This window comes from Sphaerodactylus townsendi, linkage group LG01, assembly GCF_021028975.2.
Source record: "Sphaerodactylus townsendi isolate TG3544 linkage group LG01, MPM_Stown_v2.3, whole genome shotgun sequence".
Classification (NCBI taxonomy): Eukaryota; Metazoa; Chordata; class Lepidosauria; order Squamata; family Sphaerodactylidae; genus Sphaerodactylus; species Sphaerodactylus townsendi.
The window spans coordinates 181645090-181669607 of NC_059425.1; the positions used below are offsets into that span (position 1 = coordinate 181645090).

General features: G+C 46.5%; 1 protein-coding gene across 3 annotated transcripts in view; it reads left to right on the forward strand.

Moving 5' to 3' along the window:
* The window catches only part of BTBD3 (BTB domain containing 3), a 25512-nt gene extending 15642 nt beyond the window's left edge, over positions 1 to 9870 (forward strand). For all 3 annotated transcript variants that reach the window (XM_048501261.1, XM_048501272.1, XM_048501252.1), the window contains 2 exons: positions 1329 to 1447; positions 7555 to 9870. In XM_048501261.1, the coding sequence (XP_048357218.1) occupies positions 1329 to 1447; positions 7555 to 8587 (1152 nt within the window). In that variant the 3' untranslated portion in view covers positions 8588 to 9870. The remainder of the gene's footprint in view (positions 1 to 1328; positions 1448 to 7554) is intronic.
* Positions 9871 to 24518: the final 14648 nt, after the last annotated feature.

The window sequence follows — 24518 nt, forward strand, 5'->3', positions numbered from 1 at the left end:
GGAACACTTGAGCCGTTATCTTATTAAGGTCTGTGTTACCGTGTGAAAGTGCCCCCTCCAAACCGTTGTTTTCTTGGCCCACCATTCCCCCTGCCTTTTTAATCTGTCCAGTTGCCAAATGGCTCAAGGCAATGTACGCGATCCTCTTTTAGGAGCAGCAGTGGCGTAGGAGGTGAAGAGCTCGTGTATCTAATCTGGAGGAACCGAGTTTGATTCCCAGCTCTGCCGCCTGAGCTGTGGAGGCTTATCTGGGGAATTCAGATTAGCCTGTGCACTCGCACACACGCCAGCTGGGTGACCTTGGGCTAGTCACAGCTTCTCAGAGCTCTCTCAGCCCCACCTACCTCACAGGGTGTTTGTTGTGAGGGGGGGAAGGGCACGGAGATTGTAAGCCCCTTTGAGTCTCCTGTAGGAGAGAAAGGGGGTATGTAAATCCAAACTCCTCCTCCTCCTCCTCCTCCTCCTCCTCCTCCTCTTCTTCTTCTTCTTCTTCTTCTTCTTCTTCTTCTTCTTCTTCTTCTTATCTTCACAACGACCCTGTGGAGTAGGTTTAGCTATAATCCAATCCAATCCTGGGTTACCAGGAGTTTGAATGGAGGCATCCCTGGCGTAGTGTAGAGAGCCAGCACGGTGTAGCAGTTAAGAGCAGTGGACTCTATTCTGGAGAGCCTGTTTTGATTCCTCACTCCTCCACATGAAGCCTGCCAGGTGACTTTGGGCAAATCATGGGCAACCCCATCTACCTTACAAGATGTCTGGGGAGAGGAAAGAGTTTGTAAGCCTCTTGGAGACTCCTTACTGTTGAGAAAAGCGGGGTATAGATCCAGACTCGTCTTCTAATACTCTAAGCCAGTGGTTCTCAACCTTCCTAATGCCGCAACCCTTTAATACAGTTCCTCATGTTGTGGTGACCCCCAACCCTAACATTTATCCATTTTATAGATGGAGAACACTGATGCAGAGAGTCTTTGGCGACCCCTGTGAAAGGGTCGTTCGACCCCCAAAGGGGTCCCGACCCACAGGTTGAGAACCGCTGCTCTAAGCAATACACCTGCCCAACTATGATTGCAGTAAGATGAGGACTGCAATTAAGTGTGGTAAGGTTTTCCAAAGCCAAAGGAAAACTGAGCAATTATCTGAGCAACCTTTGCTGTTAAAAAAAAAAAAAGAGAGAGATGAAATACAGAAATCATGCAAGGCTCTCCAGAAACCAATTACAGTGTTCACAGCCTTGTGTTCAGAGTTCACTGTGACTTCAACCATTCCTCTTTTCTTTTGGCCATGGATTTTGTTCTAAAGCATGAAATGACATTTCCCTTTTTGAACAGTACGTCTTAGCTGTCGGGAGCTCCGTGTTCCACGCCATGTTTTATGGAGAGCTTGCAGAGGATAAAGATGAAATCCGGATCCCAGATGTGGAGCCCGCGGCTTTCCTGGCCATGCTGAAGTAAGCATCTCTCTTTGCTGCAAGTGAAGTCTGCACTAGTCAGATTTGGGCATGCTTAGAAATGCAGATGCAGGCACGTGGAGGAGGGCCGTCTCATCTTAGAAAGGGGGGATGGGTCTTTCGTGGTGTGTTTTTAATTGTCAGAAAAGTAACGTTTGTAGATTCTGTCTGCCTCCCCCCCCTCCATCATGCTGGCAGGGGATGATGGGAACTGTAGTCCATAACATCTGGAGGGCCGTGAGTTTGACATCTATGGTCTAATGTATTGTCGAAAGCTTTCACAGCCGGAATCACTGGGGTGCTGTGTGGTTTCCAGGCTGTATGGCTGTGTTCTAGCAGCATTCTCTTCTGACGTTTCGCCTGCATCTGTGGCTGGCATCTTCAGAGGATCCTCTGAAGATGCCAGCCACAGATGCAGGCGAAACGTCAGGAGAGAATGCTGCTAGAAAACGGCCATACAGCCTGGAAACCATACAGCACCCCAATATAGTCTGTTGGACAGTTTTGGGCAGATCCTCAGTTCATCAATTGTACAAAGAAGGGGTTCTGATTTGAAGGTGCCTTGAAATCATCGTTGAAACATTTTGGTATTCTGCATATCTGCGTTTTATGCCATCCTTTCTGCAAATATGAGTAATTCCTCTCTATTCACAGTTCCTCTTCCCCCCCCCACAATTCCTCATTTTGTAACTCTTGGTAACAATGTAGTCACTAATTTATTTCTGTAAGCATGTATATATGTATATATTAACATTAGCTGTTCTTTCTGAACATAATTCTAAACTTTAACTGTGGAAAGGACACGTAATAATTTTTGTGATTTCTTTTTCTTCTCCAGTATGTCTTGCTTCTCTCGCTTAGGATGCAAGGAAAAGAGTTCTGTATAAATTTAGGAAGTAAAGCGAAAGTTGCACCTGCAGATCTTTTCAGAAGGTCTTTAACACTTTAACGTTGTTTAGTTTCCTGTGTGGTTTACGCTTCTGTTTTTCATATCCGGTCACTATTTTTTCAGTATGTCATTGATTAGGGCTAATTGATAGGAATTGGTAATTGGGTTGCTTTAAGTTATTTCTTTAAAGGCTTTGTCATATATCCTCAGAGTAATGTATACTGTCTGTAGCTTTGGAGTGTGTTAGAGCAGACAGGTGAGGTCCATGTAGGGACATGGTTTTCATAGGAAGGAGGATCATAGCTTGTTACTAGCTCCCAGGGTGTAACTCTGCCCTTTTGGCCACATGTGTCAGAAATCTCAAAGGGATTGTACTTTGTTTAGCCCTTAAACCCTAAGCTTTGTTCATGGTGAAAATAGAAACCAAAACGCCAAGAGTCTGTCATTCCTTTCTACTAGAAACAGGGGCAGTGCCAAAAGCTTTGTATGGGTTCTTCTGCTAGACCATAGGTGTCAAACGCGTGGCCCTCCAGATGTTATGGACTACAGTTCCCATCATCCCCTGCCAGCATCATGCTGGCAGGGGATGATGGGAACTGTAGTCCATAACATCTGGAGGGCCGCGAGTTTGACACCTGTTCTAGACCTTTTATCGCTGTAGGTTAATGATGCTGCCAGGCAAGTTGTTTGATACAGCTTTGCGATATGAAGTGGTATTACCTGGCTAAACACCGGTTCTAGGAGAGGTGCTTGAGCAAAGACACAGTCCACAGCACATTTGAGGATTTGCTTAAATCTCCACTGATTCCAGTAGGCCCTTATATGACCAGCTGTGTACTTGGTATATGCACTTATGGGAAATAATAAAACCTAGCAGCATTCATGCTAAGAATAGCTTATTGAACAATTGGAATATCATTTAATAGAGCTAGATAGATACTGGTTGCGTAACGAATTCAGGGTTGTATGTGCACTGTACACATACTCGGTAAAGTCCCTGTTCAGCGTCTTTGTTTGCTTGTGTTTTTATAGCCAGTTTCTCATCTTCCTATTGTATTGACCTATCATAATTCAAACAAAATATGGCCCTTAAGTTAGACTGGGACAGCACTCACTCCATGATGTTCTAGATCAGTGATAGCGAACCTTTTCGAGGCTGAGTGCCCAAATGGCATCCCAAAACCCACTTATTTATTGCAGAGTGCCAACACGACGATTTAACCCAAATACTAAGGTTTTAGTTTAGGAAAAAAAGGTTGACTCCGAGGCGTGTGTTACTCGGGAGTAAGCTTGGTGGCAGTTGGTGGCTTTGCTTTGAAGCAGCCGTGCAACTCTTCCAACGGGTGAATCATGACCCTAGGAGGGTTTACTCAGAAGCAAGCCCCATTGCCAGCAACCGAGTTTACTCCCAGGCAAAGGATCGCGCTTTAGTTCTTCACATGAAAATCAGTGGGGTTTAACAGCGCTTGACAGGGTTACCTCCACTACTTCCCCAAAACTAGGTCTTAGGTTTAATGCTAATAATCGAGCCCAGTGGCCCAGGCCAGCCTGGATGTGTGTCGGGGTGGCACTGTTTGCGCGTGCCCAAAGAGAGAGCTCTGAGTGCCACCTCTGGCACCCGTGCCATAGGTTCGCCACCACTGTTCTAGATCTTAGTCTGCTGGCTTGGAGTCTTCTCAGCATCCACGGAGCATGAGGTCCCCGCCTTTTCCCTCCCCCTGGAATAGCGTTCTTGGGAGATCTCCAGAAATAGATTGGGGAGGAGTCCGACGCCCACCCCAGGAAGGGGGAATTAGCATCCCTCCACTTCCTCCCCCCCACCTACACACATCTTATTCTCATGGAAATTTGAAGCAGGGTCCAAACCATTGTGAAAAGTCTGGCAAAAAAACCCCCAAATTTGGCGAGTACAAATCGCACACGAGCGAGTGGCGAAGAAGTGTCATGTGTAACCAGTTTGTCGTTTCCCAGGCTGTGAATGCAGAAGAGAGGGAAACGATTTGTTTTGCTTGCCAAATGCAGAGACGCGCTCAGTGCGACGTGTGTCATTTACTGTTCCCGCGTCTCTTCAGCAGCTGCCTTTTGTCTGTCAAAAACCTGGCAGCAGTTCTGCTGTGGAGAGCGTCGTGTTTTGAGACGTATATTATTAAAATTCTCCTGCTGCTGCCATGTATGAAGACTCCTTCGCGTGTAGCTGATGCTTCCCCTTTTTGAGTGTCACCTGTACCTTGTTTTCTTTCTGATAATGAAAAGCCGCTGTCTGCTGTCATAGCTAGAGATACATGAGATCTTTTGACGTTCGAGGGAGCTTACGTTGCGCGGTAAATGACCGTCAGCCATAGGTGGAGCACATCTTAAGAGGCCGAGCATTAATCTTTTTAACAAGAGCTTAAATGGGATTGGCCTTCAGGCTTTGCAAATTAGTTTGAATATTTTCTGCACCTCGTGGGAAGAGGAGCACAAACAGTACATGGACTGAACATGATGGATGCTGGACTATCCTCATTTCTTTTCCCTGCACCAATATCAGTTCATCAGAGGTGTTCAAAACAGATTCACTTCATTCGACAATGTTACAAAAAAAGCAAATTTTCCCAGAAATGGGGTGCTGTGTGGTTTCTGGGCTGCATGGCCGTGTTTTAGCAGCATTCTCTCCTGACGTTTCGCCTGCATCTGTGGCTGGCATCTTCAGATGATCTGATGGATCTGAGGATCATGAAGATGCCAGCCACAGATGCAGGCGAAACGTCAGGAGAGAATGCTGCTAGAACACGGTCATACAGCCCGGAAACCACACAGCACCCCAGTGATTCCGGCCGTGAAAGCCTTCGAGAATACATTTCCCAGAAATATTTGGCTACCTGGCCAGTTTTTCCACAGTAAAATCTCTGGAGGTGAGCATGTTTCTCTTTTGCCTATATGAGCACAGATTCTGGCATATGCTCCCCGTTGACTTGATGAACAGCCAAGCTCAGGGGTGTCCAACTCTGGCACTCCAGATGTTCATGGACGACGATTCCCATCTGTCCTTGCCAGCACGGCCAATTGGTAGGTAGGTAGGTGGGTGCAGAGGTGGGATCCAGCAGGTTCTCACAGGTTCCTGAGAGTAGGTTACTAATTGTTTGTGTGTGCCGAGAGGGGGTTACTAATGGGTGGTTTTGCCACGTGTGATTTTTGCCTTAGTTACGCCCCTCCTCTCAGCAGTAGTGCGCAGAACTTGAAGCAGTCTAGCAGGAGGTGCACCGGCGTGCGTGGCAGCCTGTGCCTCGCGCAAGTATCATCGCTTTCCCACCCAAGGATCGCAGCGCAGAAAGGCTAAGGCGTCCTGAAGCCGCACAGCCCCGCCTCTCCAGAATGCTCGCGCCAGTGCCCTGCCACCGTGCTCCCCGGGCCCAGCCCCATTGGCGCTACGGCACAGTTTGAATCCCAACACCATGGGAACCTGTTACTAAAATGTTTGGATCCCACCAGTGGGTGGGTGGGTAGGTGGATGGTAAGGGAGATCCATGGTAAGGGAGATACATTGGTCAACATTGGTGGAAGCAAAAGGCCATGAGCATCTGGGGTGCCAGAGTTGGACACCCGAACCAAGCTGCTTTGAGTCTGGTCAGCTCCCCTAGCAAACGGCAGGCACACCTCAGGACATGCTCTCATGGCTGGGGATTGTGGAACCTGTCCTTAGGAGCATTTTCAGCTCCAGCTAAAATGTGACCTGCTCCCTTGATTGACTGAAGGGCTCTGGCTGCTTTTGGAGGAAGGGGGGAAAAGTCCATAAGGAGAGCCCTGGCCCAGACCCCAGGCACGTGATATCCAGCTCCCCCTTTGCAACCGTAGTAGCCAGATGCTTCTGGGGAGTCCACAGGGCACGTAGGCAACATCCTTCCCCTGCCATTTCCTTTCTGTAGGTGGTATTGCTAGGGGTCTGCAACCTGTGGATCTCCAGATGTTCATGGACTACAATTCCCATCAGCCCCTGCAAGCATGGCATGCTGGCAGGGGCTGATGGGAATTGCAGTCCATGAACATCTGGAGAGCCGCAGGTTGCAGACCCCTGGAGGTTTCCTTGATCTTTTGTGAGAACAGCTCGCCTGTCAAGAATGAAAGCTTTTAACTCATCCCATTTTTCACAACTGACTTACGGTAACCTGATAGGGTTTTCCAGGCAAGCGACGTTCAGAGGCGGTTTGCCATCACCTGCTTCCGTGTCACGGCCCTGGTATTTCTTGGAGGTCTCCCATCCAAATACTAACCAGGGCTGACCCTGCTTAGCTTCTGATATCTGATGAGGGCAGGCTAGCCTGGGCCAATCCAGGTCAGGGCTATGTCTTGTGATTTCCATTAGTTTTTGTTATGTAAAGAGGTCCTTGATGTCTGTCTTGAAAGTGCCTATCGGCATCTCACCCCCCACCCTTCCTGCAGTTCACCACAATGGCCAGAGTGGTGCAGTGGTTAAGAGCAGGTGGACTCTAATCTGGAGAACTGGGTTTGATTCTTCTCCCCATGAGCAGCAGACTCTTATCTAGTGAACTAGGTTTGTTTCCCTGCTCCTCCACTTGAAGCCTGCTGGGTGCCCGTGGGCTAGTCACAGTTCTTTCAGAACTCTCTCAGCCCCACCTACCTCACAAGGTGTCTGTTGTGGAGAGAGGAACGGAAAAGCGGTTTGTAATCCACCTTGGGACTCCTCGCAGGAGAGAAAGGTGGGGTATAAATGCAGATTCTTCTTCAAGAGAGTTGCACACTTTAGATTAATCAACTGAAGCTTTGGTTGGTGGGAATGCAGGTACTTCTCTTTTTTTTTTTACTGAGATGACTTTTGTTCGGATGAACATCTCAAAGGGCCTTCAGCAGTGACTCAGCAGCAGCTTCTGTGTAAATCGTGAGTTAGCTTACGCCTTTGGCACCATCTCGAAAAGGTACTTCGGTTGAGGCTTCAGGAATATGTTGTGCAATTAACATTTGATCTATTAACAAAGCAGTCAAAAGCGAGATGATTGATCTACTGAAAATTCTTTCATCCACTGACAGCTCTCCCAGTTGAATATTTGATATAAACATTTGCTGAATAATTTTTTGTGTTTCACTGTGCACCAGCCTTTTCTTCCACCAATGTTGACCAATGCATCTCCCTTACCATCCACCCACCCACCCACCCACCTACTTGCTTGTTTGCTTCTGTTCTGTGCTAAACAATGCATCACGCGTCTGTCTTCTCTTGCAGATACATATATTGCGATGAAATCGACTTGGCCGCTGACACGGTTCTGGCAACGCTTTACGCAGCCAAGAAATACATCGTCCCTCACCTGGCCCGTGCTTGCGTGAACTTCCTAGAAACCAGCTTGAGCGCCAAAAACGCTTGCGTGCTGCTCTCCCAGAGCTGCTTATTCGAGGAACCGGACCTGACCGAACGGTGCTGGGAAGTGATCGATGCCCAGGCCGAGCTGGCTTTGAAATCCGAAGGGTTCTGCGACATTGATTTTCAGACGCTTGAAAGCATCCTCCAGAGGGAGACCCTGAATGCCAAAGAGATTGTGGTTTTCGAGGCTGCTCTCAGCTGGGCCGAAGTGGAGTGCCAACGGCAAGAGCTGCCCGTGAGCATAGACAATAAACGCAAAGTCCTCGGGAAGGCGCTGTATCTCATCCGCATCCCCACAATGGCGCTCGATGACTTCGCCAACGGCGCCGCCCAGTCTGGGATCCTGACTCTCAATGAAACGAACGATATCTTCCTGTGGTACACGGCGGCCAAAAAGCCAGAGCTGCAGTTTGTGAGCAACGCCCGGAAGGGCCTCGTCCCGCAGCGCTGCCACCGTTTCCAGTCCTGCGCCTACCGCAGCAACCAGTGGCGTTACCGGGGCCGGTGCGACAGCATACAATTTGCCGTCGACAAACGAGTTTTCATTGCCGGCTTCGGGCTGTACGGCTCCAGCTGCGGGTCGACCGAATACAGCGCGAAGATTGAACTCAAACGCCAAGGCGTTATCCTAGGGCAAAACTTGAGCAAGTATTTCTCAGATGGATCTAGCAACACTTTCCCGGTGTGGTTCGAGTATCCGGTGCAGATCGAACCAGATACCTTTTACACGGCTAGTGTGATTCTGGATGGCAACGAACTCAGCTATTTCGGACAGGAAGGCATGACGGAGGTGCAGTGCGGGAAAGTAACTGTCCAGTTCCAGTGCTCTTCGGATAGCACCAATGGGACCGGGGTCCAAGGAGGGCAGATTCCAGAACTTATCTTTTACGCCTGAAAGGAGAGGGTTTCCGCGCCCAGGAGAGTGTGTTGACCTGATGTACATGTCTAATTTCAAAACCGGTTTGAGCTCAGCTTATTTTCTGCAGAGATGCGACAGTTCCGGTAATATGTTCCTAAATGCGGTTTTAACGCTTGCTGTATTTTTATAGCCTAAACATAATAATCATCTTTGACTGGAAAGTCCCAAGGACAGGCAAACTGGCAAATTAAGAGTCAGTTTCTCTGTCTTCCCACAGACGCTGTTACTGGTGGAAGAAGGGATCGATGCCCCTCTTTGGTGCCAAAACGTCCCCCCCCCCCCAATTAGTTTAAAAAGTGGGTCATCTTTGCATAGACAACTTCCCTACAGACTTCTTGGGACCCTGGTTAGTTCTGTTTTTCGGCTTCTTGGTTGCCCCCTTGGTGTTGCGACATCGCTACCACGCTCCAGTTTGGCTAAGTGAATGCTGGCCGGGTAGACCATATCTTTTGGGCTCTCTGACGTGTTCTGCTCTGATGCTGGGCAGCCCCTTTGATTGAGAAGGTCTTTTTCTTTGCATACAAGGGAATTTAGTTATAAAAGATGGAAAGCTGGGGCTCAACACTTGATTGACCAGTATGTAGGAGCCCCCCTCACTTAGCCAGCTATTTTCAAGAGGACTACAGCGGAAAAAGAACAGTGGATTGTTTTGTGAGGAACGAGATGGCTGAATCTTGCCTTCTCTTTCACTTCTTCACAGAGCTTCTTTTCACACACGTTTTTAAGTCTGGAAATACTGGCATACAGACGACATAAGAACATAAGAACTAGCCTGCTGGATCAGACCAGAGTCCATCTAGTCCAGCACTCTGCTACTCGCAGTGGCCCACCAGGTGCCTTTGGGAGCTCACATGCAGGATGTGAAAGCAATGGCCTTCTGCTGCTGCTGCTCCTGAGCATGACCCCCACTATTACGTATTACGCTGGTGTATCAAAACAAATAGCCTGACTTGGGTGTCCCAGGCAAGCCCTATCTTCTCAGATCTTGGAGCTAAGCAAGGTCAGCCCGGGTTAGTACTTGGATTGGAGACCACCAAGGAGGTCCAGGGTTGTTACGCAGAGGAAGGCAGTGACGAGTCACCCCTGCTTGTCTCTTGCCCTGACCTGGATGGCCCATGCTAGTCACACCTTGGCTGCTAAGGTGAGTCAGCCTTGGTAAGTACTTGGATGGAAGACCACCAAGGGCAGCCCAGGGTCACTATGCTGAGGCAGGCAATGGCAGACCAACTCTGAGCATCTTTTGCCTTGAAAGCCCTATGGCACAGGTGTCAAACTCGCGGCCCTCCAGATGTTATGGACTACAGTTCCCATCATCCCTGCCAGCATCATGCTGGCAGGGGATGATGGGAATTGTAGTCCATAACATCTGGAGGGCCGCGAGTTTGACACCTATGCCCTATGGGGTTGCAACTTGACGGTGCTTTGCGCCACAATTGAAGCAAACGATTCTTCCACGATTGCTGTGCTTCAGTAGTAATAGTAGTAGCTCCTCTGCTTTGTAAGACACACACACACACATATATATACACATATGTGTGTGTATGTATGTATATTTCTTCATTGTCAAGTTTGGCAGGCATTACATTGACTCCCTTTTTTGGTTCCAATCCCTTTTCATTGCCACACATTGTTTTTTTTTTAAAAATAAAAGCAGTGAGTTTTGTGGGGGGGGGGGGTTGCTGCCAAAAGTTGGGTGAGAATTCGCTTAGGATGGAATTTTCTCCTCCCAGTAAGAGCTAAAAAAACTTGGGGGATTATATTGCTGCCAGTTGCAATGGAATGTATTAGCTCTGTGGCTTTATTTTTTGTGTGTGTTCCATTAACTTGAATGTTATTAATGCCACACAAATTAAGTAATTGGATAATTAAATGGTTGGGAGCAAGTTGGCTCCAAAGACCCTCTCCTTTTCTGGGCAAGAACCAAAAGTCAGGCTGGACATACTGCAATTATTCTTAGAATGTTGATTAATATTAATTATTGTTGATTAATAGTACTCCCAGACGCGCATTGACAGATTATTATGCAGCTGAAAGGTCCAATAGTAACATGGCTGAAATACTCCTTGTAGTTGGCGCTGCAGTTCTAGTACACGGTTGCTCTCGGTAGCACTCCTTACTACACAACCTGGAGTCGCCATTGATGAACATCGAAGGGTGTTTGTAAATCTCATTGAACTGTGACTCACGTGGGTTTTTCTCCCAAACAACTGATACAACTAATACAATCAGTGATGTCAGCCGAAAAATGGGACACTCGGGAGTTGTTCTGCCTGCTCGCTTGTGATCCGACTGTCTTCTGACAGCTCTGAAATGCAGGTTTTCGTTGTCTAGAAGCATCACGTGCGCGCACACACACCTTTAAATTGGTTGTCGGGCTCCCTGCAGAACCATCTGCATTCTTGGCAGGAAAAGTCTGCCTGAACGGAAGGAAACGGTGTAACGGAATGAGACCGTGGAATTTTGAGACCGTGAAAATACAAGTGCACTTTCAGAAAGATAGCCCCGTAATTCTTCCTGCTGGAAAGTTGCTTATGGTGGTATTCCTGAACTAGTTTTTGTATCTGCAAACTAGCTTTGTTTCTTAGTTTCATTTTACATCCCTGCTTTTAAGTTCGGGATCAAGTGGTTTCTTCAGTGAGGCAAACTTGAATGGTTCTAGCAGCTCGCTTAAGGTACTAGTGGACCTGAATGCTACATTCAATCCGTTTCAATTATAAATTCCCCCAGCCCCGGGCAATTGATTGTCTGTTAGCATTATTATTCTAAATGCTCTTGACTGCCGGAATCCTGGCATCCGGTCATTAGTGCCATGAATTTTTTAAGTGCCCAGAGTGCAGTGCGAAGTTGCAGACTTCGGCTGGACATATAGAAAAATCTAAAACCTAACGAAACTCCCCCCCTCCCCCAATCAATCTAAAGCTAATCATTTCTCACACGTATACAGCATAGCAAAGTATGCACTGCTTTTTTTCAAGTCCTTCTTGTGGTTTAGGAGCAACAGTGGCATAGTGGTTAAGAGCAGGTGCATTCTAATTTGGAGGAACCGGGTTTGATTCCCAGCTCTGCCGCTTGAGCTGTGGAGGCTTATCTGGGGAATTCAGATTAGCCTGTACACTCCCACACATGCCAGCTGGGTGACCTTGGGCTAGTCACAGCTTTTCAGAGCTCTCTCAGCCCCACCCACCTCACAGGGTGTTTGTTGTGAGGGGGGAAGGGCAAGGAGATTGTAAGCCCCTTTGAGTCTCCTGCAGGAGAGAAAGAAGGGATATAAATCCAAACTCCTCCTCCTCCTCCTCCTCCTCCTCTTCTTCTTCTTCTTCTTCATCATCATCATCATCATCATCATCATCATCATCATCATCATTACGGAGTTATTGAAACAAATTACACCTTTACCTAGACATATAAGTAATCAGAATATATAGCTGTTGTTTATGAAAGAGGAAATACATGAAAACAGACTGGCAGTTAGTGTAATTTGTGGATAATGTTCTTAGAAACAGCTCTTGCCAACTATTTTCCAAAGTAATTAACTATACTTGTACGTCTTGCAGGAACCCATTTTTTTTTTAAAAAAGGGTGAGTTGGCATGCTTTGAGCAGGATAGACTGTCTAATAGTTCTCAGCTGCTTTCAAACACAGCTTAACCCTGTTATAAAAATGAGTTTTTGGACTGTTAACTAAAAAAATTAAAATCTTGTTAGTGAAAAACCTATAATCTAAAAATCTTGGACTACAATCTAAAAATCTGTCAACTAAAAATCTTGGCTTGTTAGCTAAAAATCTATAAAAGTGAGTTTTGGGACTGTTGACTTCTTTGCTCTGTGGCACTTTCGGTGCCTTCTCTGCCCGCTTTGCTCCGGGAAGCTGTTGCGAGACCTCAAGTTTGCCCCTGCACAACTTTGCGTTTCCCGCAGAAGCGCCCTGGCTGCTGTTGATTCCATTGGGGAAAGAAACAGGGCGCAGTCAGGAGCGACGTGAGGGCTGTGGCTCCGTGATAGAGTCCCTGCTTTGAATGCAGAAGGTCACATGTTCAGTCCCCAGCGTCGCCACTTAAAGGGCCAGGCAGGAGGTAAGGTGAAAGACCTCTGCCCGAGCCCTTGGAGAGCCGATGCCAGTTAGTGTAGACCAAGGGTCTGCAATCTGCGGCTCCGGAGCCGCATGCGGCTCTTTCAGCTTTATACTGCGGCTCCATGTGGCCTGGAGGTCAGAAGGTAGCATGGGCATGTCCCTCCAGCCCTCCAGAGCAGCGCTGGAAGGAAAGGTGAGTGGAGGGGTGGCTCTGTGTGGAGCCACCTCTCTGGCTCGGTAGATCTTCGGGGCCGTGGAAAACGGGCTCTTTGGGTGGTAAAGGTTGCCGACCCCTGGTGTCGACAATACTGACATCGATGGACCCAGGATCCGATTCAGTAGAAGGCAGCTGCAGGTGTTCACGTGACCTGGGTCTTCACAGTTCAGCCCTTTCTGACAAGTCCCCCCCCCCCCTTCCTCTTCACGACGATAGTGGCTTTGCTGTTCCTTTATAAATAAGCCAGGAAACAAAAGAGGAAATCGGTGAGCACTTTTCTGCCCAACTATGAAGAAATATGTTGTCTCATAGTAAGAGCCGGCAGCGCAGTGTGTGTGTGAGAGAGAGAGAGAGTGTGTTTTGAATTAGATGAGTTTGAGATGTCACATTTATGAAACAGGAATAATGTAAAACTTGATTTTAGAAATTGCACTGAAGGCAATGTATGGCAAAGATATTTAAAGGTTTTTCTCTGCAACGGCAACTAGCATGAGAATCATCATAATGGAGTTACTGGGGTGTTATGTGTATTCCGGGCTGTATGGCCGTGTTCTAGTAGCATTTTCTCCTGACGTTACACTGGCATCTGTGGCTGGCATCTTCAGAGGATGCCTGTCACAGATGCAGGCGAAACGTCAGGAGAAAATGCTACTAGAACAAGGCCATACAGCCCGGAAACCACACAACCCCCCCCAGTGATACCAGCCGTGAAAGCCTTCGACAATAATAAGAGTTTTGCAGTCCTGGGCAAAGTTCCTCTAGTCCATAGGTGTCAAACTCATGGCCCTCCAGATGTTATGGACTACAATACCCATCATCCCCTGCCAGCATCATGCTGGCAGTGGATGATGGGAACTGTAGTCTATAACATCTGGAGGGCCGCAAGTTTGACACCTGTGCTCTAGTCTTAAGTCCATTCATGCAAGTGAGCTTAGATTGGAGTAACTGGATAGGATTGCACCGCAGGAGATGTTTCTGTGCCATTAAATATTTGTATTCTGTCTTGGTGTACGTTTATCTTGGTTGGATAGAAAGCACGCTAAGCACTGCTTTGGACAGTTTTCAGTTTCAGTCCTTTGGAAATGGTTAATTAAATCCGGGGCTGCTTCTGAGATGAATGACTGTGAAAAGTACCTTTGGGATCAAAAGCCAGAGCGCTAATGAGGGGTTGGTTCCATTTCTTTTGTTTTGTTTTAGCTTGCCCCTTAAATATGTGGGGAAAAAACCAAATAAGGTAACTTGATTTTAAGGTGCTTTTTAAGGTGCTGGTGAAGATGGATTTCAGAATATATACCCTGTTTCCCCTAATATAAGACATCCCCAAAAAAGAAGACATGGTAGAGGTTTTGCTGAAGTGCGAAATATAAGGCATCCCCCGAAAGTAAGACATAGCAAAGTTTTTGTTTGGAAGCATGCCCGACGAACAGAACACAGAAAAATAAGACATCCCCTGAAAATAAGACATAGCGCATCTTTGGGAGCAAAAATTAATATAAGACACTGTCTTATATTCGGGAAACACGGTATATATATCAACATGTGTCTGAAAATCAAATGTATCTCCACTATAATGTTGTCGCCCTAACGTGGATGACCTCGGCAAGCCTGATCTTGTCAGGTGTCAGAAGCTGAGCAGGATTGTCCCTGGTTAATACTTGGATGGGAGAACATCAAGGAAGTCCAGGGTTGCTAAGCAGAGGAAGATAATGGCCAGCCACCTCTGGACATGACTTGCCTTGGAAACCCTACGGCAGTGATGGCGAACCTTTTTGAGACCGAGCACCCAAATTGCAACCCAAAACCCACTTATGTATCGCAAAGTGCCAATGCGGCAATTTAACCTGAATACTGAGGTTTTCATTTAGGAAAAACGGTTGGCTCCGAGGTGTGTGTTACTCGGGAGTAAGCTTGGTGGTAGTCATTAGCTTTGCTTTGAAGCAACCATGCAACTCTTCGAACGGGTGAACCACGACCCTAGGAGGGTTTACTCAGAAGCAAGCCCCATTGCCAGCAACTGAGCTTACTGCCATGTAAAGGATCACACTTTGGTTCTTTGCATGAGAATCAGGGGGGTTTAACAGCGCTTAACAGGGTTACCTACACTGATTCCCCAAAACTGGGTCTTAGGTTTAATGCTAATAATTGAGCCAAACAGCCCAGGCCAGCCTAGGTGGTGTGGGGGGGGGGGCGATCCCCCCCCCACATAATGAACTCTTGTTTGCGTGTGCCCACAGTGAGGGCTCTAAGTGCCACCTCTGGCACCTTTGCCACAGGTTCGCCACCACTGCCCTACGGCGTCACTGTATGGCCCCTTCCGCACATGCAGAATAATGCACTTTCAATCCACTTTCACAGTTGTTTGCAAGTGGGTTTTGCCATTCTGCACAGTAAAATCCAGCTGCAAAGTGGATTGAAAGTGCATTATTCTGCATATGCGGAAGGGGTCCCAGTCAGCTGTAACTTGACAGCACTTTCCGTCACCAAGATTAATGGGAAATTCGGTGGGTAAATTAGAAGCCGGGACTGATAATTCACCTAAGCACCAGTCGGTCGTTCTTCCCCAGAGAGCCAACCGGTAAGAGTTTTAGGAGCAGACCAGCTTCCTGAGAGAAAGAAGTCAGTTCATTTGCCGACACCGTGTTGCCCTTGGATCCATCCCTAGCTCAACGGAGGGACTTGAAATTTTGATAGGATTCTTCCCTAAAAAATTAACAACTAAACTCATGTCTGAGGACTGAAGTCACTTCAAGGTGAACAGAAAGAAGTGACAAACTAAAAATAATTACAGGTTTGTTGTTCAGTGTGTCTGTGATATGTAGAATGTGTTCTTCTTGTCCAGGGGTCTGCAACCTGCGGCTCTCCAGATGGACTACAATTCCCTTCAGCCACCGTACCATGGCCAATTGGCTGATAGGAATTGTAGTCCATGAACATCTGGAGAGACGCAGATTGCAGACCCCCGTTCTAGTCTGTTCTGTGGGCAAGGGGAAGGTTTACTCATTCGGTAGGGAATCTCCACGCAGGCACATAATGTTTCCCATCACAGAAAAAGAACAGGCGGCTTCTGCAAACATGGGTATTTTCTGTCACATCTCAGACCTTTGCCTAGTAAATATACAAAGCAGCGCCTCAGGTCTGTTCATACAGAGATTTTCAACTTAAAACACGTATTAAAGTTTAACAGTACTATCTAAGAAAGAGCGGCTAGCCACATCATAATGGAAATCTATACCCAACTACCCAAACTAGGTTAGATTCATTGCAGTCGAACTTATGTGGCCTTAAAATGGTTTGCGGATAGTGTCAAACTATCCACCCTGGAATAACTCAGTAGGATTACAGGATTGCTTTTAAATCCCTTTGCACCCAAAATGGAAACATGGTTCAAAAGTTACCCAAAATGAGTGGATTTATGTTTCGAAAAGTCCAGATGTATATATCTGAATCATAACAGAAGGAGAGGAATGAGAAAATATTAGAAATGCCATTTAAATTATACCCAACATCACCTTGCATGGTGAACTGAGGGTTGAAGGCGGACTTAAATGGATTGGTGGTGTAATATACTTCAAGCATATCTGACATAGTATTTAAGTAAATGTTCTAATTTCTACAGTAATTGCACTGAACTGAAAAAAAATGTTAAACCTGCGTTATTTCAGAGACAACGGCATCCAGTTGTGCTTGGGACACTCTTTGACTAGAGCAACTAATGGCGTTATTTATGAAGGACAGATATATAAATATGAAGTACCTCAAGTTGAATGTTATCGTACTGTATCTCTAATGTAACAGTGCAGAATTTTAGTAGACACATGAATGTGTATAATCACATCTAAAAGGCAAATAAAAATTACACTGATTCTTACATCGTTTCCCCGCGTGCTTTTTATATGTTATATATGACTCAACAGAAAATAATCTGACAGCGCATTTGGTGATTTACAGCTCCATCCAGAGGGCAATGGGGGCTGGACGCCCTGTGCTGCCAATGGCATAGCGTCAGCAGGTCAGGGGGAGCTCAACGTCCCTGGACAGAGCAGCAGCAGAGGCGTGGCCGGACCATGGCAGGGGCACAGGGTGCGGTGGGGCTCGGACACAGTTTCCCCTCTCTCCGTCTCTGCGTGCCGCCTTCAGAGGTCTTCCAGATGGCGCGGTGAGGCAGCAAAATCAGGAAAATCCCAAGCCATTTGAAAGCCCTCCATAGGGCATAACAGATATACTCCACTCTTTTGGGTGGTGTAAGCCTGAGCCCCCTTCCGCACGTGCAGAATAAAGCACTTTCAATCCACTTTCACAATTGTTTGCAAGTGAATTTTGCTATTCCGCCCAGCTGCGAAGTGGATCGGAAGCTCATTATTCTGCATGTGCGGAAGGGGTTTGAGGCCTGCGCCAGGGGCGTTCCCGGCTCCAAAGCTGGTAGGACAAATAAAAGTTGGCTCCACTCCCAGGAATGCCCTCAGTTGGGTCAGCATCCAGTTTAGGCCAGTACAGCTCAATGGGACGCAAGGTCGTCTGGGTTGGGTGCTGTGGAGCTCGATTTCCCTGTGGGCCCTCCCCACCAGTACCAGTGCCACTTAAGCCAACGGGGGGAGCAAACGCCCTCACGCCGGCAGCAAGTAAGCAGAGTTATATTTGGCAGCGATCCATGCTTTGATCACATCAAAGTTAGATTGCCATAATACGTTCTATGTGAAAATGGTTTGGAAACTTCAGTGGGCCCTGAACGTGGCAGCCAAACTACTATTGGGTTGGTTACAGCGATCATATCGCTCCTGTGTTGAAAGATCTGCACTGGTTACTGATCTGTTTCTCGGCACAACTCAAAGGGACGGTTCTTTTAAGCCCCTGCGTGGCCTGGGGCCAAGGTACCATCTCCTTCCATGCTATCCACCCCACCAGTTACGCTACACCTCTCAAACTGTCTCTGCTTTCCGGGCGAGGCAGGTGGTGACTAGTGTTACGGCGGGGTAACGAGTTAAGAAAATTAAGCCCAAAAAGCTCAAGCCGACCATTGAATAAAATCAAAGAAATATTTTATTCAAGGCCAACAAAGGGCAAGTTAGCATCAGAGGAGCCACACCAAAATGGCTGTGGTCTCCTACTTTTGTAGGATAAAGGCAAGTTACATCAAAATGGCAGAAAAGAATACTCCCCCAAAGTACCACCGTCATCAATGAATCACCCAAGAAGGAGGAGATCTTCCCCATCCCCAAAACATTTGGGACGGGCTAATCCCCTTATTGGAAGATGTCAGTATTTCACCCTTTGACGTCTTTGAACTTTGATGCCCAGCCTCACCTTATCAGTATTGTTCTCTGCCGCCCTACTTTTCTAGACAAACAGCCGAAACATTTAGCTATGTTCCTTGCTCTTGTATCAGAAAAGGGCAGACTCAAGGTGCCAGCTAAGACAATAAGACCTCGAAAACAACTTAGTTCGCAATTTCTTACAGTCCCATGAAAAAGTGAGAACGAGGGGCATTCTTCAGGGTTATTACAATTCTGGTTAGCAACAGTAAAAGAACAGTAAGCAATAGGCCTGTATGATGTCTTGTTCAGCAGCTTTGTGGTTGCCAACACCCCATTATAGGAAAAGAAAAGCTAATGGGGGGGGGCAGTCTTTCTTATAGGATACTTATAAGGATTATAACATCATTTAGGCTGCCTCTGCGCCTACACTAGTGACAGGGTCTTTTTTGTGGTGGCACCTCTCCTCGGGAACAAACTCCCCCTTGAGGTTCACCTGGTGTCGACTTTACTGGAGCAGCAGTGGCGTAGGAGGTTAAGAGCTCGTGTATCTAATCTGGAGGAACCAGGTTTGATTCCCAGCTCTGCCGCCTGAGCTGTGGAGGCTTATCTGGGGAATTCAGATTAGCCTGTTCACTCCCACACACGCCAACTGGGTGACCTTGGGCTAGTCACAGCTTCTCGGAGCTCTCTCAGCCCCACCTACCTCACAGGGTGTTTGTTGTGAGGGGGGAAGGGCAAGGAGATTGTCAGCCCCTTTGAGTCTCCTGCAGGAGAGAAAGGGGGGATTTAAATCCAAACTCCTCCTCCTCCTCCTCTTCCTCTTCTTCTTCTTCTTCTACTTCTTCTTCTTCTTCTTCTTCTTCTTCTTCTTCTTCTTCTTCTTCTTCTTCTTCTTATCTTCACAACGACCCTGTGGAGTACGTTAGGTATAATCCATTCAAACCCTTGGGTTACCAGGGGTTTGAATGGAGGCATCCCTGGCGTAGTGTAGAGAGCCAGCACGGTGTAGCAGTTAAGAGCAGTGGACTCTATTCTGGAGATCCGGTTTTGATTCCTCACTCCTCCACATGAAGCCTGCCGGGTGACTTTGGGCAAATCATGGGCAACCCCATCTACCTTTCAAGATGTCTGCTGTGGGGAGAGGAAGGAGTTTGTAAGCCACTTGGAGACTCCTTACTGTTGAGAAAAGCGGGGTATAAATCCCGACTCTTCTAATACTCTAAGCCAGTGGTTCTCAACCTTCCTAATGCCGCAACCCTTTAATACAGTTCCTCATGTTGTGGTGACCCCCAACCCTAACATTTATCCATTTTACAGATGGAGAACCCTGATGCAGAGAGTCTTTGGCGACCCCTGTGAAAGGGTCGTTCGATCCCCCCAAAGGGGTCCCGACCCACAGGTTGAGAACCGCTGCTCTCCTCCTCCTCCTCCTCCTCCTCTTCTTCTTCTTCTTCTTCTTCTTCTTCTTCTTCTTCTTCTTCTTCTTCTTCTTCTTCTTCGTGCCAGACACAAACACATCTTTTTACCCAGGATTTTAATTGTTTAATCTTACTAGATTTTTTTCATTGTCTGCTTCAGTTTTATGGATAATTTTTATGCTGTTTGCATTTTTGATGGCTTCTTTTTAGCGACGGTGGTTTTTGATCGGGCTGTCTTGAGTAAGTCTCTGAAGAGGCACATTTTCTAAATAAATAAATGTATAGTGTGTTTTTAGTCTGAAAAGCGTTAAATTCTCTGGCTGTGGATTTTTAATGCCAGGGTTTGTGCATCACTTTTTAATATTTACTTTTTATGATGTTCCAAGGCCGCCAAGGAGAGATAACATAAAAATTCTGCTTAGGATGGCATTGGGATAGATCTGGGAGGGTCATTTACCCTTCACTTCCCCCTCCTCTTTTGTATGTGTGTGGATCTTGCTAGCTATACAAGAGTATTTACTGGACTATTTAGATATGCTTAATCTCCAAGGAACAATATCCAAATATGCTCATTGTTTTGTTAACAAGCAGGATTTAAGCCATTGAGATATGATAGATTGGAGTGCAATGCCTTAAGCACATTGGAACACTTTAAAATGTAGTCGCCACATCTCAAAAAGGATATCGAGGAGATAGAAAAAGTGCAGAGAAGGGCAACGAGGATGATTGAGGGACTGGAGCACCTTCCTTATGAGGAGAGGTTGCAGCATTTGGGACTCTTTAGTTTGGAGAGGAGACGTCTGAGGGGGGATATGATTGAAGTCTATAAAATTATGCATGGGGTAGAAAATGTTGACAGAGAGAAATTTTTCTCTCTTTCTCACAATACTAGAACCAGGGGGCATACATTGAAAATGCTGGGGGGAAGAATTAGGACTAATAAAAGGAAACACTTCTTCACGCAACGTTTGATTGGTGTTTGGAATATGCTGCCACAGGAGGTGGTGATGGCCACTAACCTGGATAGCTTTCAAAGGGGCTTGGACAGATTTATGGAGGAGAAGTTGATTTATGGCTACCAATCTTGATCCTCTTTGATCTGAGATTGCAAATGCCTTAACAGTCCAGGTGCTCGGGAGCAACAGCCGCAGCAGAAGGCCATTGCTTTCACATCCTGCCTGTGAGCTCCCAAAGGCACCTGGTGGGCCACTGCGAGTAGCAGAGAGCTGGACTAGATGGACTCTGGTCTGATCCAGCTGGCTTGTTCTTATGTTCTTATGTAGTGCTAACAGAGATGGTATTGCACAAATTTACTCAGTGGAACATAGTTTTCCCCACCTTTAAATAGAAAGCGCTTTATTTCTCATGCACATGAGGAAGCATAATCTTATTTTCCACTTTTGTCCTCTCTTGACTCCTAAGCTGCCTTTCTGAGGGCCTTCCTAGAGAACTTCTTAAGTGAGGGATGGGTACCTCTGGAAGCAGGATGGAAAAGCCCCCATTTTTGAGGGGAACTTCGAACTTTGTTTAGTGCAGCGGGGATCTTGCCCATTTTATTACATTTTAGGTAGAATTGAGCCAGCCACTTCTCTCTCTGTTCCTGCAATTAAAAAAAAAACCACTAAAAAAATTAAAACATCTGAATAATTAAAAACCCATTTAAAATTATACAAGAATTCAATCAAAACATATAAGCACCACCAGAACCAGGACGATGGGACAGTCATTGTGATTGAGGGCATTAATGCTTTTCTACTCTCTTTTTCTACATTTTCCACTAAAGCAGAGCTCAGATGAAAATGCTCTTTTCTCAACGAGAAGCAATCCTTGTCCAGTATCAGCTGGCTTCTCAAAGGACAAAACAGGCCTCCTTAGCATCATTAACATGCTAGAAATATTTGGGTACGACACAGCAGAAACACGACAATGCTCTGAAAATTGGCATCACCCGGGAGAAGACATCTGTCACCCCACTGATCAGCAGGGTGAATTCAGAAGATCTGGCTGGCTAGGTGGGTGTCCCCTACCTCCCTCACCAATCTATGTGTGTACCTCTCAAAGCTGCATCAGTGGAAGACGACGATAATCTCAGGTGGGAGTGTACCGTTCTTCAGTCAAGGATATTCAGTAGCTGCTCCCCTCCTAGAACTCCCAACATGCTCCAGGTCCATTTGTAGAAGATTCTTGAGGAATACCAGGGTTGTGGTATGTGTATATCTGTAATTCGATTTATACCCCGCCCTATCCCCAAAGGGCTCAGGGTGGCTAACAACATAGGACAGTGGTGGCGAACCTATGGCACGGGTGGCACTCAGAGCCCTCTCTGTGGGCACTTGCAAACAGAGTGCCCCCCCCCCCACATCTAGGCTGACCTGGGCCACTGGGCTCGATTATTAGCATTAAACCTAAGACCTTGTTTTGGGGAAGCAGTGTAGGTAACCCTGTCAAGCTCTGTTAAACCCCACTGATTTTCACGCGAAGAACTAAAACGCGATCCTTTACCTGGCAGTAAGCTCGGTTGCTGGCAATGGGGATTGCTTCTGAGCAAACCCTTCTAGGGTCATTATTCATCCATTGGAAGAGTTGCACGGTTGCTTCAAAGCAAAGCCACTGACTACCACCAAACTTACTCCCGAGTAACACATGCCTTGAACAAAACCGTTTTTCTAAACTAAAACCTCAGTATTCAGGTTATATTGCCGTGTTGGCACTTTGCGATAAATAAGTGGGTTGCAATTTGGGCACTCAGTCTCAAAAAGTTTCGCCATCACTGACATAGGAAAACAATATATATTGTAACAAAGTAAATACTAATAACATACATGAACACTGTATAATAAGAAGGAAATTTTCGATGGCGACTTAAACACCCCAAGCCTAACAATTGGATAATACCAATAACAGCAGCACTACATAATACATAATGCATATCAGAACTAAATTCATACTATCAATACACTAATAATAAATCAGTATATTAACAATCCATCAACAATACATTAACAATCCATCAGCGTAATAAATATCAATATATAGACAATATTAATTAACAATATCAATACATTTACAACCATAAGTTCACAATGCATCAATACATCAACTCTATACCAGTACATTAACAGTATACTAAAGCATTAACAATAATGCTACTGTGGAGTCAGGCAATGGTAAATCATCTCCAAACGTCTTGAAAACGCCACCAGGGGTCGCCATAAGCCAGATTTACAATGCGGGAAATAGGTCTCCCCATTTGACATTGACCTGTTCCCCTTCCCCACTCAGGCCCCTTCCGCACATGCAAAATAATGCACTTTCAATCCACTTTCAATGCACTTTGCAGCTGGATTTTACTGTGCGGAATAGCAAAATCCACTTGCCAACAATTGTGAAAGTGGATTGAAAGTGCATTATTCTGCATGTGCGGAAGGGGCCCTAGCGTGAGAGGGCAGGATTGGGGAACACAAGTGTGTAAGGAAGCTTCGGAGTTCTCTTCAGTGCGGTTGCCAGCAAATGGCAGCAAAAATTTAGACACTGCTGTGGTGTTCTGGGAATTTTTCCTTCCTCAAAGATGGTAAGAAAGAGAGAAGTGGGGAACGGAGTTGGAGTACTGTATCCAGTTCTGGTCGCCGCATCTCAAAAAGGATATTGAGGAGATAGAAAAAGTGCAGAGAAGGGCAACGAGGATGATTGAGGGACTGGAGCACCTTCCTTATGAGGAGAGGCTGCAGCGTTTGGGACTCTTTAGTTTGGAGAGGAGGCGTCTGAGGGGGGATATGATTGAAGTCTATAAAATTATGCATGGGGTAAAAAATGTTGACAGAGAGAATTTTTTCTCTCTTTCTCACAATACTAGAACCAGGGGGCATACATTGAAAATGCTGGGGGGAAGAATTAGGACTAATAAAAAGAAACACTTCTTCACGCAACGTGTGATTGGTGTTTGGAATATGCTGCCACAGGAGGTGGTGATGGCCACTAACCTGGATAGCTTTAAAGGGGGCTTGGACAGATTTATGAAGTCGATTTATGGCTACCAATCTTGATCCTCTTTGATCTGAGATTGCAAATGCCTTAACAGACCAGGTGCTCGGGAGCAACAGCCGCAGAAGGCCATTGTTTTCACATCCTGCATGTGAGCTCCCAAAGGCACCTGGTAGGCCACTGCGAGTAGCAGAGAGCTGGACTAGATGGACTCTGGTCTGATCCAGCTGGCTTGTTCTTATGTTCTTATGTTCTTAACGGCAATAGCACAGGATCACAGACCTAGCCATAAATATGGGGGGACAGTTGATAGTCGCGACCAAAAATATCATAGAAAATGTCTCTGTGCACAAAAAGAGAGCAAGCCGGGCCTCCCAGCTAAAGCATGCCAGAAAGGGAGTTGGATTAGACAGCGCCTTGTCGAGATTCTTGTACCTTAAACTGTGGCTTTAACTTTTGGGACAATGAGAATCTTGGAATCCCGCTGTGGGAGCATTATAGCAGAAGCTCCTGGCCGCAGCAGGGACGGCTAATCTGCACAAAAATCATTAATTTAGCTGGCATGAAACATGGCGTTGTCTTCAGAACAGCGCGCCATGCCCAGTACCCAAAACCTACCTCCCATGGCCGGGTTTCCACAAGGATCTCAGCAATAGGCTCTCCAAAGAAAGGTCACCTCTTTTAACATCCTAATCTGAAAGGGAAAAAAAATATGCATCCGGAGAAGTACCGAGATTAATTTTTCCGAACGCAAGATGAATTCGTGCATTGCGTACAGATCCGTTAATGAGGCATGCGGAGCCGCCAACCGTCCACCGATGTCCTCTTCCTGTTGTAAAAAGCCATGATACGGTAATGGATCGGGCTTGCTAAAACACACATAAGAATGTGACAGCCTTCCCTATCCATTTTCCCCCATTAGAAAGCACGCTGTAGTCCCCTTGCTTCTTATTTTCAAAGGTTTCAGT